The sequence below is a fragment of the Solea solea genome, chromosome 16 (genome assembly GCF_958295425.1).
Source record: "Solea solea chromosome 16, fSolSol10.1, whole genome shotgun sequence".
NCBI classification, from domain to species: Eukaryota; Metazoa; Chordata; class Actinopteri; order Pleuronectiformes; family Soleidae; genus Solea; species Solea solea.
This window is the reverse complement of record NC_081149.1, coordinates 12,073,629-12,087,533: the sequence shown is the minus strand read 5'-3', so window position 1 is coordinate 12,087,533 and position 13,905 is coordinate 12,073,629. Positions and strand designations below refer to the sequence as shown.

At 44.2% G+C, this 13,905-nt stretch overlaps 1 protein-coding gene across 1 annotated transcript in view; it reads right to left on the bottom strand.

The window, feature by feature from the left end:
• The window catches only part of syt3 (synaptotagmin III), a 30,565-nt gene extending 19,146 nt beyond the window's left edge, over positions 1-11,419 (bottom strand). The window contains exons 1-2 of the mRNA XM_058653723.1: positions 11,148-11,419; positions 2,599-3,009 (exon numbers count right to left, since the gene is read on the bottom strand). Coding sequence (XP_058509706.1) covers positions 2,599-2,749 — 151 coding nt within the window. The 5' untranslated portion in view covers positions 2,750-3,009; positions 11,148-11,419. The remainder of the gene's footprint in view (positions 1-2,598; positions 3,010-11,147) is intronic.
• Positions 11,420-13,905: the final 2,486 nt, after the last annotated feature.

Here is a 13,905-nt window from a genome sequence, read left to right as displayed (position 1 = left end):
CCTCAGCAACTGTCTCTTTGTTTGTCACCCCTACCTTCTCTTCATCCCTCCTCCTTTGCCTCTCGCTCCCTTGCTCTCTCTCTCTCTTCCTCGTGCTCTTGTGTGAATTATTCATCAGTCTGTGTATGTCATTAATCAGCACTTGTTCAAAAGATATGATTGGGGGAAGGGGGGGGCAAGGCGGTGGGGGATGGGCGAGGGGACATCGATCTGTCGCGGTGGAGGACAAGCAAGGGTGGGAAGTGAGCAACAAGAGAGGGAAACGGGGAGAAAAGGGGAAGCGAGAGCGAAGACAGTAAGTGATGATGGAGTTCGTGAGAGTGGAGGAGGGAAGCGCGTTGGAGTAAGAGAGGAGAGGAAAAGAGGGCAAAGCAATGTAAGACCAAGTAGAAGTATAATCAGAGGGAGGAAAAGGACAGCAGTGATGAAACGTAATGGGGGTGAAAGAAACACATGACCCAAACCACAGAATCACCAGCGGCGCTGAGATAAACAGAGGAACAGATTGATGCACATGTCTCGTACAGACATGTGCATCTGACTGGGTTTATTCCCCCCGTCCACGTGAGGTGGAGGAAAAGAGGGGATGAGAACGGATAAAGTCAATGCATCTACCACAGCGTGTGAGATAGACTTGACAGTGATGGAGAGTGAAACATAAAGGGGGGGGTGGTTTAAGGCTGAGAGAGGTTAATGTATTGATCTGGAGAGGTAAAACAAAGCGAGGCAGAGGAGTAGGTTGTGTGTCATTGGCAGATCAGGGTGCACTGATAAGATGTGGCTGTGATCAAACGTGCAGAGGGACTGTCAGAGGCCAAACCACTCTCCTCAATTTGTCTCTCTTTAGGGCACTTGCTGTGGCTTCCCAGGCACTGATCCTGCCAAAGATCCATCGCTAATCCACAAAGCATAAAAAAATTAATCAGCAGGGGGTAGGTGGGTGGGTTGGAAACCTCTGAAGTGCACTGTGAAGTGGGACTGAGACTCCCTGTCAATCAACGACTGAATCAAGCCCACTGGGAGTTCGTACATTGCTCCACATCAAACACATCTCTGCTGCTTACACAAGCCATCCGTTGACAGCTTACGGTGGTCTCGCTTCTCAGAGGGCTTGGAGACTTCCGTCAGCAAACACTGAGGAGTCACAGCTAGTGAGTGAAGGAGGGGGTGGGATGGGGGGGCGCAACGCCTGCAACCATGGTGTGCCATTTCTTCACACAGTCTTCCAAATCTCCAGAGGCAACAAGCAGCCAATCCAGGCTAATCTACACTGAGCCAGAGATATCCATGCTAATCTGCATAACAGTACATTGCTTTTCTAAATGATTCAATTGAAAAATAACGACGCGCACACACACAATACTCTGCACACACCTCAGTACAGCATGGTCCATCTGCTCCGTTTGGTAGATAAGAGAAATATATATATGTGTGTTATCTAGCTACAAGATAACAATCTACTAGAATTCTACAGAGACTCTTTTGGGGATCGTAAAAGAAATGGGATGGACTTGTACTGTTGCCATTTCAATCTAACAGATGAATATTTCATGGTTTGTTGTTCAGAGTGCACAGTACCCTCACCATCTTTAAACATGAGCGTTCCTCATAACATTACCCTTTCCATACCTGAAAGTCGAACACACATTTGTACTGTTGTGTGTAACCACCAGAGATGCCGGTGATACTGAAAATGTTATGCCGTTTGTTTTTTTGTTGAGTTGTGTTTCCATGACAGAATCACCAAACATGAATGTAAAAGCCTGATTCAGACTATCATCGGAAACAGAACAGTTTAGAGTAGGTGATTCTCTAAATCTTTCCGGGATCAAAGATTCACTTACTCACCCTCTGCAGGCTTGAAAGGCGTTCATGGTTTCCTCTTTAACATAGAGAGTTATTCAGCGGCAGTGTCTGACAAACGCTCGCACTGACATGAATCACGCTGACCACAGCTGTGTGGTCTGGGTGAAGTAGGAAGTTAGTAACCTTTGTAAGCCACTTCCTCTGTCTGCCAGCGATGCAAATCCCTGCATCATTTCATTTTGCAGGCGTTAGCATAGCCATTAGCCGTGAATGTTTGTGTCGAACCTTCCTTTTAACGACTTGGGACAGTGTTCAATACTTTTTATTTCATCAGTCGCATCGAATGAAAAAATCGATTGAGAGAGAGAGAGACTGAGGTAAAGATACAAAAATAATAGCCAGTGTAAAATTGTCACTGAGCTCCATGGAACCCCTTGGAACTTGTTTAATTTTGCGGTGCTTTGGTGGCATCACAATTCACGCATCGCTGAGTTCCCACTAATGCCAATCACAGCTGAAGCCGATAAAAACCCACTTGTACTGCAGTCATTTGACCCAGAAGTCAATATTGATCAAAAACCTGTTAATACATGAGTTTAAACTCGACCAGTGGAAAAGTGGCGTATAAGGGATGAGGTTATCCTTTGATGCCACATTCTGTGTGGAGTGTTACTCGGAGGCAGAAGACGGCAGATTGCAATCTTACAAACCACTGAACTCTGTTTTAGACGCGCTCAGACATCATCAAAGTGATACATCGGTCGAAGCGTCAGGTGCGTCGTGCCGAGTTACCTGGGTCCAGCTGTCTGTTGCGTCCTCTCAGCAGGTAGCTGAACTCCAGGCAGCTTTTGCTCTGGCTGTAACCTCTTTGGGAGTTGAAGCACAGCTCCTCCACCAACATCAGCGCCTTCTTACACAGGTCTTCATCCCAGTCCCCCGACATCCTCCAATCTGCATTGCACTCTCACCAGCAGCCAGCCAATGATGACACAGCCCTCGCCCGCCCTCACCTAGCGGACGGCACTCGGGTAAGTAGAGTCTTGGCTCGTCCACCTTTTACAAGGTGTGACCTGAGAAGAGGGAGGCAGGGGCGGCTGTAGGCGGAACACGAGGGGCTCTGAGGGGTGTCTTGGTCCGGATCACCAAGACCAGACTGATGTGCTCATGTGTAACTGAGCGACACCCACGCCCCTCTCACTTTCCCTGGAAAGGATAAAAGGAAGAAAAGTGGCAATGTTAGGATGAGGACGTAGAAGAGGACAAATAGATTTTTTGGCAGATTGGTCACTTTTCCCATTACGGTTGGAACATTGATGCCAAAACTGCCAGTGTGCCCTGACAGATCACTGGCTTCAGAGTTACATAATATTACTTAAGCATGCACACCACAAAGAGATAGATGCGTCAGAGGGAGATGATCTTGTAACACACAGACACAACTACACGTGACGTCTGATGCGCGATAAAGTCACTCAGACGCCTGCTGACATTCCACATCCAAGAAAATGGAAAAATCCATTTAGTTACCTGTCACACTATAAATATAAAAGATTCGAGGGTTATCTTGAATAAGAGGGCATTACTTCAGGCAAACCACAAATTAATTTTAATTTACCTCTTTACAGCGTGGCAGGGATTGGTGCTTGGACAAAAAAAAAAAATCCACTATGATTGCATGGCTGGAAGAACCCAACCAGCAAATTAATGAGCTTTAAATTGGCCCTTGAGGTACAGCTGAAGTGTTCTGAATCAAACAGAATTTAAAACAAGTTTTAAACTGTGCAGCGTTTACAGAGTTGGATGTTGATTCTTACCGGGTTCAGTTTTATGAACAACATTTGTCATGTTACAGAAATCTATGCTCGAAAATGACCACAGTTTTGAATTGAGAATTAAGAGCTATTTTGGGATGTAAAGAATACAATTTGCATATACAGTATTAAACGCATTACACTTAAGCCCCATTTCCACCAAGTACAGTCTGGTACAGTTCGGAAATATTTGCGTAAACCTAGATTTGTCAACTAGGGCTGCAACGATTATTCAATTAATCAAATATTATTCGATCACTAAAATTAATCGCCAACTATTTTGATCATTGATTATTTGGTTTTAGTTGTTTTTTTTTAGTACAAGTTTTCTGATTTTTCAGCTTCTTAACTATGAATATTTTCTGTTTCATTAAGAAATCATTAAAACTGGTTTGTGGACATCTGAGAAAATCATACTTGAGGATTGGGGATTATTTTATGGACCAAACAGATACTCAACTAATTGAGACAGATTAATCGGTGATGAAAAGAATCCTTAGTTGCGGCACCATTGTCAACAGACAATTGTAACGTCCAGGCAACTGTAAAAAAAAAAAAAAGGACAAAACAGCAGGGATTTTGTGTGAAGCCTGCAGCTTTCTCTGAAACAAAGCTTGTCTTCTTTGTGTGATAAATAGCCACAGGCCAAGAAGAAAGAACACGAAATGCTGGATGTCCTCCACTGTTACCTTTTGTTTACTGTGTCGCATTCTTTTTCTTCATGGCCTTTGTTTTTGGCAGACTTACACCGCGTCGCGCCGGTATGACGTCACGCTACTTGCTGATTCAGCTATCGCCATTCAGCCAAAACACCCTGCAGTGGAAACTCAAAGCCAGATCAGGGTTTACCTTTCCAAACTGAACTGCACTGTGCCACTTGGTGAAAATGAGGCTTTAGTTCCTCATTTATATTCACAGGTTCTAAGTAAAAGCCCCAGTTTTCACTCTCTCATACTTCTCGATCTATGTTTGAATAGTGCCAGATGATTCAGTGATGATTCATACCTAATTGCACAGGACCGTACTGTCACTGATCTCCTGGGCATACAGTGGTGATTTTGATGTCTAAAACTGACCAGTGGGTCAATCATCTTGAAAGTTAATGTATTACTTCCAAGCAAAACACGATACTGTAATTACAGACTAATTTTCATAATTAGAAGTTCCTTTGTTGAGCCTCCAAAACACACATATTAGGGAGACCACAAACAGAGTGAGAGAGAGAGAGAGAGAGGAGCTCTTTTCTCAATGTGAAATGTGCTCATGTGAAACACAATCCAAAAATGGTAGGATTAGAATAACAACATCAGGTCTTCTGGTTTAACAAAACAACTTGAAACATTATGGATTTAAGTCCATATGTTGCTCTACTGTATATTTACTATATTGTTGATCCATTGTACCAAAGTAAAACAAAAAGTCATCGAGCCCAGGTTTGTGAATCTGCAAAACACAGCAGAAGCCCTCGACATCTAAAGTTTCCTTTGCAAATATACTTGGCAGATTAAAGGGGATTCGTGCATGCATAACCTTTAGCTTGTTATTTTCCTAAAGTTTCCAAGACTGCAAAACAGTAACCTGCAGAAAAGCGGAGGTTCGGGAGCTGAGTTGAGTTCTTAGTCATGTAGCTCCGACAGGAAATAGAGGAACACACAGGTTTCTGTGGTCTGTCCAACACATCAGTGTGGATCGGAGGTCACTTTCAGAATTGAGAGAGTCTTATTTTTAAAGCGCTCCACCATCACCTGCAAAAAAACAAAAAAATAATAATAAAAAAGGGGCTACATGTAAGAAACGACTGTTTCACTGATAACAATGGTGAGGCAATTTTCATTTATGGACCATTTACGGTGTTTTTGGTCTGTTAGGCCACCCACCCACCCAATAAAGCTGATCATTGCGTCTACTTTCCTTTTTAATCTCTGCCTGTTGCTGACACATGACAATTCATCAATATTTATAAAATAAATAAATAAATAAATAAAAAAGAGACAGAGGGACAGTTTTGTGTATGTGCATGAACCAGGTGTAACAGTGGGAATATGTGCAGCTCCATGTTTACTTGTTTTGCAAACTTTGGTAACCACACTGTTGGTCACTGTTACTGTACATATTTTACATTTATAGCAATTAAGATACACAGGGACAAAAGCACCAGACAAAGACTAAACATCAGATTAATGAATAACCACCTGTAATAAGTCTGGCTGCTATAACTGTGTGTGTGATCCAAGAGAAACTAGACCTCTTTACATATTGTCTTTATTTTTGAACTCATTCTGTCAGAATAAAAGCAGGTCAATGCCCAAAACTCTACTTCGTCACAGTCTGTGAGGCTCCAGGGACTCAGACTGAGGAGAATATATGCAAAAGTGTGTCTAATAATATTAAATGGATGCAAAAAAACAGGTATTGAATATGCCATGCCAAAAGTCTTGTGCAGGCCCTTGTCTGATTTGAAAATAAATCACTTCCAAAACAATGGCCGCGGTGAGAGGTCAGTTGACTTTTCCACTGGGATGTTTCCGCCCTTGTGGAGCGAAGGACCTATTTCTCAAGCCTGGTGCCTTGTTGGACAGGGGAAGGACTATTGATCAGTTGATGTATGTTGTTCTGTGAAATGTCAGTGTCAGTCTTTGTGCATTGAGTGGTACCTCCCTTGAAATGCCCTCCTTATGTGTCCATCTGTCTTCCAGCCATCCATCAATCACCACATTAGGCAAAGACATATTTCACACTAAACAAGATCCGAAACAAAAAAATATTCCCACTCCCTTTTAAGTTTTCTCCCTTTCCTGTCAGAAACACACTCTTCTGCTCTTGTTCTTGCTCTGTTTCTTTTGAGAAATTGATAGTCACACCAGGATTTTGTGTCAGTCCAAGGAGAACTCAGACAATCCGGTCTTCTTATCTGTCCATCACTGCACATCCTTTTGCAGAATTTGGTCCTAAAATAGCGAATCAAAACACCATCCACTCTTGTACCCCCTCCCTCCTCCACTCTCTCCAATTAAGATAGTAAATCAGTCTGAGTGTTTCCAAGCCTAAAACCCAGGATATCTCAATCTGAAGAATGGCTGTCTGGCACAAAACTGGCCACCTCAAATGCCAGCAAGAGCATCGGAAGGGAGGGAGAGGAAATAAAGAAATGGAGGAGTGAGAGAGAATGAGCAAATGAGAGGCAAGAGGGAGATGGGGGGGGGGGGGTCACTGACTATAAGCTGAAGGTGAGACAGATAAAGAGGAAGAGAAAGAAATTAAAGCACAGATTGGCAAAAAAAAGAAAAAGTGGACGCTGGTGGCCAGGGTGACACAGCAACAATGGTAATCAAGGGTTTGAGGAGGCAATTCACTACCAGTAAAGATATTTACAGGGTCTGCTTATTGGCGGATAAATATGTCTTCTGGCACATGTCAACAAATCTTTCCACTCAGACGTCATACCCAGAAACACACAATACAACTCGAGCAACACTAAACCTCCCACAGATGCTCCATTGACTGCTGTTGTGCCTGGGATCAATACTCCCGGGGAACAAATACGCCACAACAAGACCAGTCGACCAGTAAGGTCACAGTCCGATTGGCCAGATGAGACAGGACTGCATGCAAGGTCAGAGTCTAATCACACTTCGAAGGGGAGAAAAAAACATGGAGCTTCAGCATATGCAGGTCCTGACAAAAGTCTGTGCTCAATTACAGAAACTGGTTTTCAGATCATGAGCTAAATCTGGGTGAAAAAAGGCCCCAGAAACACAGAAAACAAGGACCAGACACCCAAGGGACATACACTCAAACTCCCAGATATACCAGTCAGGGAGATAATGCAAGTTCAAGCCTGCACAGGTGTCCTTGAGCAAGACAGCTCGCCTCTGGCTCGCCCCTCCTGCTAATTACTTAAGATAAGTGCATCAGCTAGATGTCTCATTTTTAATGGCTCTGTCCAGCCGTTACATCCTTAATCTAGCTTATCGGCGATAAAGCAGATGAGGCGTTCACGTGTGTTCTCCCTTATAATGAAGGGATCGTTCTTGTATTTGCACAGAACGGAGAGATTTGAGTGCACGGAGAACACCGAAAAACAAAATCCCCAAAAATCCAATTCAAATTGAAGTTACACTTCTGCGGTTACGCATCCAGAATGAAAGAGAAAAAGACCAACTCCACACAGAGCTCCCGTTTTTTTTGTTTGCGGTACACACCAATGAATATTTATCTAATATCGAATGCACCCCCTCTTTTCTTTTCTTTGTTCATTTATAACCAACCTGTAATTTTACTGGGAAGTCAAACCGAGTTTAAATTCTCTTTTACAAGTGAGACATAGAGAAAAGAGAGGGTCAGTTAGCGGCATCATTTATGATTAGTTGTGTCAGATTTCTGACACTCTTGCCTTTACAGCAGGAAGACCCGGGTTTGGTCGGAACAAGGGTCTTTCTGCATGGAGTTTGCATGTTCTCCCTACGAGTGCGTGGGTTTTCTCCGGGTTCTCCGGTTTCCTCCCACAGATTTGAGAATTAGGTAAATTGGACACTCTAAATTGATGTACCCCACCTTTTGCCCTATGTCAGCTGGGTTTGGCACCAGCGTCCCCCACGACACTCATGTGGAGGATAAACTGGTAAATGGATGTATCAGATTTCTTAACGTTATTTACTTATTTGGCTCGGGAACACCTCAAACCAGAATTCCTGCTTCACTTCCGCAAGTCGGCAAACAAAAATCCTCGAGCAGAGTGACGGTGAATATAATAAAAAAAAGAAAACCCTGAGGGCAGGTTTTTCACTGACAAGTCTCATTTTAGAGCGTGTGCCTGAAATCTGCGTGTGGAATCTGTAGCTGAGGGATGATTCACACACCTCAGCTGGGTTTGGCAATTACGGTGATAAGCCATTTGAAATGCTTCTGTCTGCTTGATGAGACGTAGAAAGAGACACTCAAATGCTTAGCACAACATTGTGATCTGCTGGAACACTGCATCATCAATTCAACGTGTAGTCTATGAATATTTAACATTCATTTTTTGCGACTGAACTATAGACTAAGACCGTAAAAGGGACATGTGGCGTGAGTGGAATGGTTCAGTTCAGTATGGTACAGTATGGTACAGTATCTATTTGTTTGTGTTTCCATTAGGAATAGTACCAAAGCAACGGGCCCCAACCGTTCCATTTTTCCGTACCCTTCCCTTGGGGTACCAGAGTAATTTACGGTACAGTACCCGTGGAGACCCACGACAGTCAGCTGATTGGGCGACAGAAAAGTGTTTCTTCAACGCCGGCAGTCTATTCTCATACAAAGCTTGACATCTGGTTGAGACACACAGGAAATGAGAATATATTAAACTGCAGTTGTGCAAAGATTGAAAAATTGTATTCCTGAGGATATCACTTGGTATCAAGTGCAAGTTTCAGGTCTTCTTCAAAAGAACATGATACGTGACACAGTACAACACATATGAATGGAACACCAGTGGGATTGACAGCTGGTATTGTCAAACAGGAACAGAGTTGCACGTCCCATCTTTGAAATTCTGGATCCTAGAGGCTTCAAAACCTAAGTAAAGATTATTATGGGTGACATCACCACCCGTCGCCCCTTGGATTGAACATAATGCTTCGGTAGACAATCAATTAGACATTCCTAATAGGATGTTTTTCTCCCTCAACCTGCTGTAAAGCCCTCTTATCTGCTGCCACGCTGTTTCTTTTGTTTTCATTAGTACCTAGAAGTCATCTTTAATTAAACCTCTCATCCTTGTTTTGCGTGCTTTTTAGTTTGTTATTGTTTTTGTTTTTTGGGGGGTGGTTAGGGTCTGTAAATTTACTTTAAGTGTTAAAGTGAATTTCACACTTCTCGTGTCTGCTCTTCCAGCTTTCAGTTTTTTCCCTCATAGTTGTGCCTTTTAAAAGCACACCATTTCCCGAATGCTATGCTCCACAGGCTGCCGACGTGGCCCCGCGACCCGCTCCTCTCTGTTCCGGGACTTTGATGCTGTCTGCTCTGCTGTACCCTGCTGAGCCGCATCATGTCGCGCGTGCCACTTTGAATCGATGCACTTGTACACTCAGATCATCCGCCATTTGTGAGAACAATCCCTCATTCGTGGAGGTCATGACCTCGCTCCACCAGAGATGGCATACCCTCCTTTTTTTTGTTGTTTTGCATCACTTCCTTCCGAGGCCACGGCGATTGTCGGCCTGACACAATGCTATCATCGCTCCTCTCTGCCTGTTCATCTGTGACGGATTGATGCACAGTGGTAAACAAATAGGGCTACTTCAACCCATCTTTCTGGTCACTACAGTGGGCCAGTACACTTCTCCAGGACAGAGCAAGCGCCGTATGGAGCCAAGATTGAATGTTGGGATATTAATGTCTATTGACTAGAGGTAATAGCTTTGCTGGGCGTCTGCCTTGAGGTTGTTCCAATTTAGCTAGTCTTATAATAGTTCCTGGACATCCTTTAAGCGAATAAATAACATGAGGTGGGGGGAGAGCGGGCGATTATATCTGTTTAAGGCCGTATATCTCTGTAAACATGCAATTCAACACCCGCTCACAGTCAGGCAAAAAACTGTCTCCTTTCATCTCAACCTATATCTGTCTCACATTCACACATATCAAAGGCTGCTGCTCAGCCTCTCACAGCTTCCCATCTCACCGGGCCTGCGAGAATCTAAATTATCTATAACATGAGACAGGAAATAGAAAGCAAGTGGCCAGCCAGGAACCATGAGATGCTGGTCCCACTCTGCAGATCCTCTGGCTGCAGAGTGGGACCTATTTACAGATAGGGAGTGTAAGGCAACACACATACAGAGAGAGAGGGAGAGAGAGGGAGAGGGAGAGAGGGCGAGAGAGAGAGAGCCAGCCGCCCTCGCTTCATTTTTCACCTACTGCTAAGTCAGAGTCGGTGGGTTCGTGTGGTTTTTTTTGGGACCACCTGCATAAATAAGGCTCTCTGTTGTGGGAAGCTACGCCGGAGTGGCGTGGGATAGGGTGGGGTGGATGGGGCTGACCGTGTGGGTGGAAGGGGGGAATTACGCACGTCTTACGCACGTCAACCTGTCTCCTGCGTGCTCGTGCGCGCACCCCCCCACTATCTATTCGGCTTCTAATCTAAACGCGTTTGCGTGGCAGGGGGAAAAAAAATAAAAAGTTAAATCCTGATTATCAGTGAGCATGGCTGCCATTGGTACACTTTGAACACAGACACGAGCCTGCTGTCTGTACTACATGACATCCCACACAGCCTCACACAGAAACTGCCTCCTCACCACATGCATCCTCATAGCTGAATGTGCCCGAAACATTGGTGGAATGCAAAGATGCCGGAGCTCGGGGGGTGATGCACAAATTATATACATTAAATATTCATGGGAAACAGACACATGCCGCCGGATTTAGGGCAAATACAGCAGAGCTCAGTGTGGGATGGATGCGGGATCAAAGGAGGCGCGATGCGAATAACGCAGATGCCGCCGAGGTGAACGCTACAGGAGGAGAGTAACAAAAGGAACATCTTACCTTGGCGTTGCACAAACTGCTGCCTCCCTCTCAGTCCAGTTTCCTATTTACGCTGTTTTAGTCAGATGCGACGCCTGTAAAGGAGCATTCCGCTCTCGCTCTCGCTCTCTTTCTCTCTCCCTCTCTCTCTCTCTCTCTCTCAACCGGGAATGCAGACTGAGAGGGAGAAATGAACAATATGATATCTCTCCCCTCCCCTCTTCTCCCTCCTGTTTCCTGTGTTCTTCTCTTATATTTTCCCCCTCCTTGTGTTTTTTTCCCTTCCCTCTCTTTCACTATCTCCTCCCTCTCTCTCTCTCTCTCTCTTTCGCTCTCTTTCTCTCTCCCTCCTCTATTTTTCCTCCCTGTGCTCTGAATACTAATAGTCTGAGTCTCCTCTCACTGCCTCTACAGCCTGGCCAGTGCTAAAGACATACTGATGTGTGTGTGTGTGTGTGTGTGTGTGTGTGTAGTGGTCCTCATAGGGACCCAGTTCCACTGAGGCAGAACTTCATTTCTGATGCTCTAGTTAAAGTTAGGATAACAGTATGAATTGGGGTTAGGTTATGTTTAGGTTTAATGCTTCGGTTAGGTCGTCCAAATGCGTTCAAGTCAACGGAGAGTCCTAACATGAATAGCAGCGCAAACCTCTGTGTGTGTGTGTGTGTGTGTGGTGATGGTGATGGTGTGGACGGTAATGGCCACCTTGGCCAGAGATGGGTAGATGGGTGGGTGTGTTAGAACGGCCCAAGTTGGTGTTCGGTCTTATTAGAGCATTGATTTGATAATTATACTCTTGTAGTTGCCCCTGGAGAGTTGGTGCTGCTGTTGGGAGCGGGTGGGTTGTTTCGGGGAGTCACATTTACTTCTTTTTACAGTGGCATCCCAGGGATGGAAGGTAAAAAAGGAGGAGGGGAGGAGGAGGAGAAAGAGTAAAGGAGGACATGGTGCTTGGATGTCAGACAGTAAGATGGAATACAGAGCCAAGGGTGTTTGGGTCTGAGCCAACAGAGGACATGGATCTTACCCTGTTTGTGCCGATAATAGCCCATGCACACACGTGTGTTTGTGTGTTTGTAGCTTGGAAACCTGGTAGAGAAAAGCAGCTGAGGTGTACAGAGGCCATTATCTAGTTAAAGTGAGACACAGTCTTATTGGAGTCATGATTACATTATGATATTCCTGCAGGCCGCATATAAGCAGAGGAGGGACATTAAAATGTTTCTCTGTTTTATGGTAACATCACCAGCAGGATAATGAGGACCCTCCCCAGTCAGACAGCGGTAGGTTTGGACATTACATAGAAGTTGTTCTTTTTAACAGCCTATATTCGCTTCAACGAGATGCCGTATTACCACCCACCATCTTGCACCTTTCACTTTCCCCTTTTCTTCCCAGCAAAGTGTTGCCTAATGCCCGTACAGGCCATCGCGGGTGCTGCAATACCCAGTGAAAGAAGCTCCTCATCAAACAACCAGAGGCACAACTGAGTAAAAGGTACAAATGCAGAGGGGAGCCATCACAAAACAATCAAGCTGGCCTGATTTGTAGACGGGTAAAATGGTCCATGCTGTTAGACCCTCTGTGTGAAACGTTGTTGTTGTTGTTGTTGTTGTTGTTGTTTTTCAGGGCCTTGAATAACTAACCAGATAGAGCTGAAGCTGCAGCCTTCTGAGGTTTGATACTGTATGTGGCCTTTGAAGCATGTCTGCCTGCCCTTCACACTTACTCTTCAAGGCAAATGCTCCGAAAATATCTTTAAAAATGTATTTACCGTACTGAGTCCCGCAGTGCACCGCTCGCAAGCATCCTTAGACTTTTTGAATCATGTTGGTCTGATTCAAAAATGGGTGTGGCCACGGTGTTTTTTAATCGACCTGGAGAAGGTCAAAGGTTTCACAGGGAATTACTCAGACGCACTAACCAACAAACATTCAAATGCAGTAACATACCTGTCATATATGTATCTTTGTAGTCCTGTTTACTATTTTCAAATCAAATCAATTTGACTCAGTAGTATTGTCATTTACACTTCTGGATAAAATGTTGTTTCATGTGACCCCCAGGTGCTCACAATGTAACGCAAACAAATAATCACAGACACACACCATCAAGAAAGAACACAAATAGAAACCGATAATCACAGGCACTTGAGTGCTTTGTTAATGAGTACAATCTAATAAGCTTTAAAAAGGCATCCCTCAAGGCACCCTTCTGGGTCCCTCTCCGACAAAATGAGGAAAAACTGCAATTCAATTACGGTAAAATGCGTTGATATCCAGACGTCAAATTAGGAATCACATTCATTTACAATAATCTCATCAGATCTATCACCAAAGATAAGCATATGGTCTGTGGCCTAATTAGGGGCAATAATTCAGTTAAAAACATATGAAGCCCATATCAGTGGGCAAGTCATCTCTCTGCTCCCTCTCAACATTCTCATTCAGTATGTTGCTGTTGCCATGATAAATGTACATGGTGACCAGCGTGTGCTTTGGATTCGTGCTTCCTGTAATATGTACAGTATAGCGGATGTTCTCAGGATCACCAATCACTGGTGGTGTTTCAATCATTTGTCACTGCAGATATTTCTCCTTAACACGACTCCAGGTCCTGATGTTTCACTGCACAGAAAAATAAGTCATTGGTCATGTTTCGGGGGAAACCAGGAAGCTTGCACATAATTCATTTTAGTCAGACTGAAAGTCCTCCGACGGTGAGTTTTGTTGTCACGATATATAGAGGCAGCCACCTTCATATTTAAAGACAGCAGACT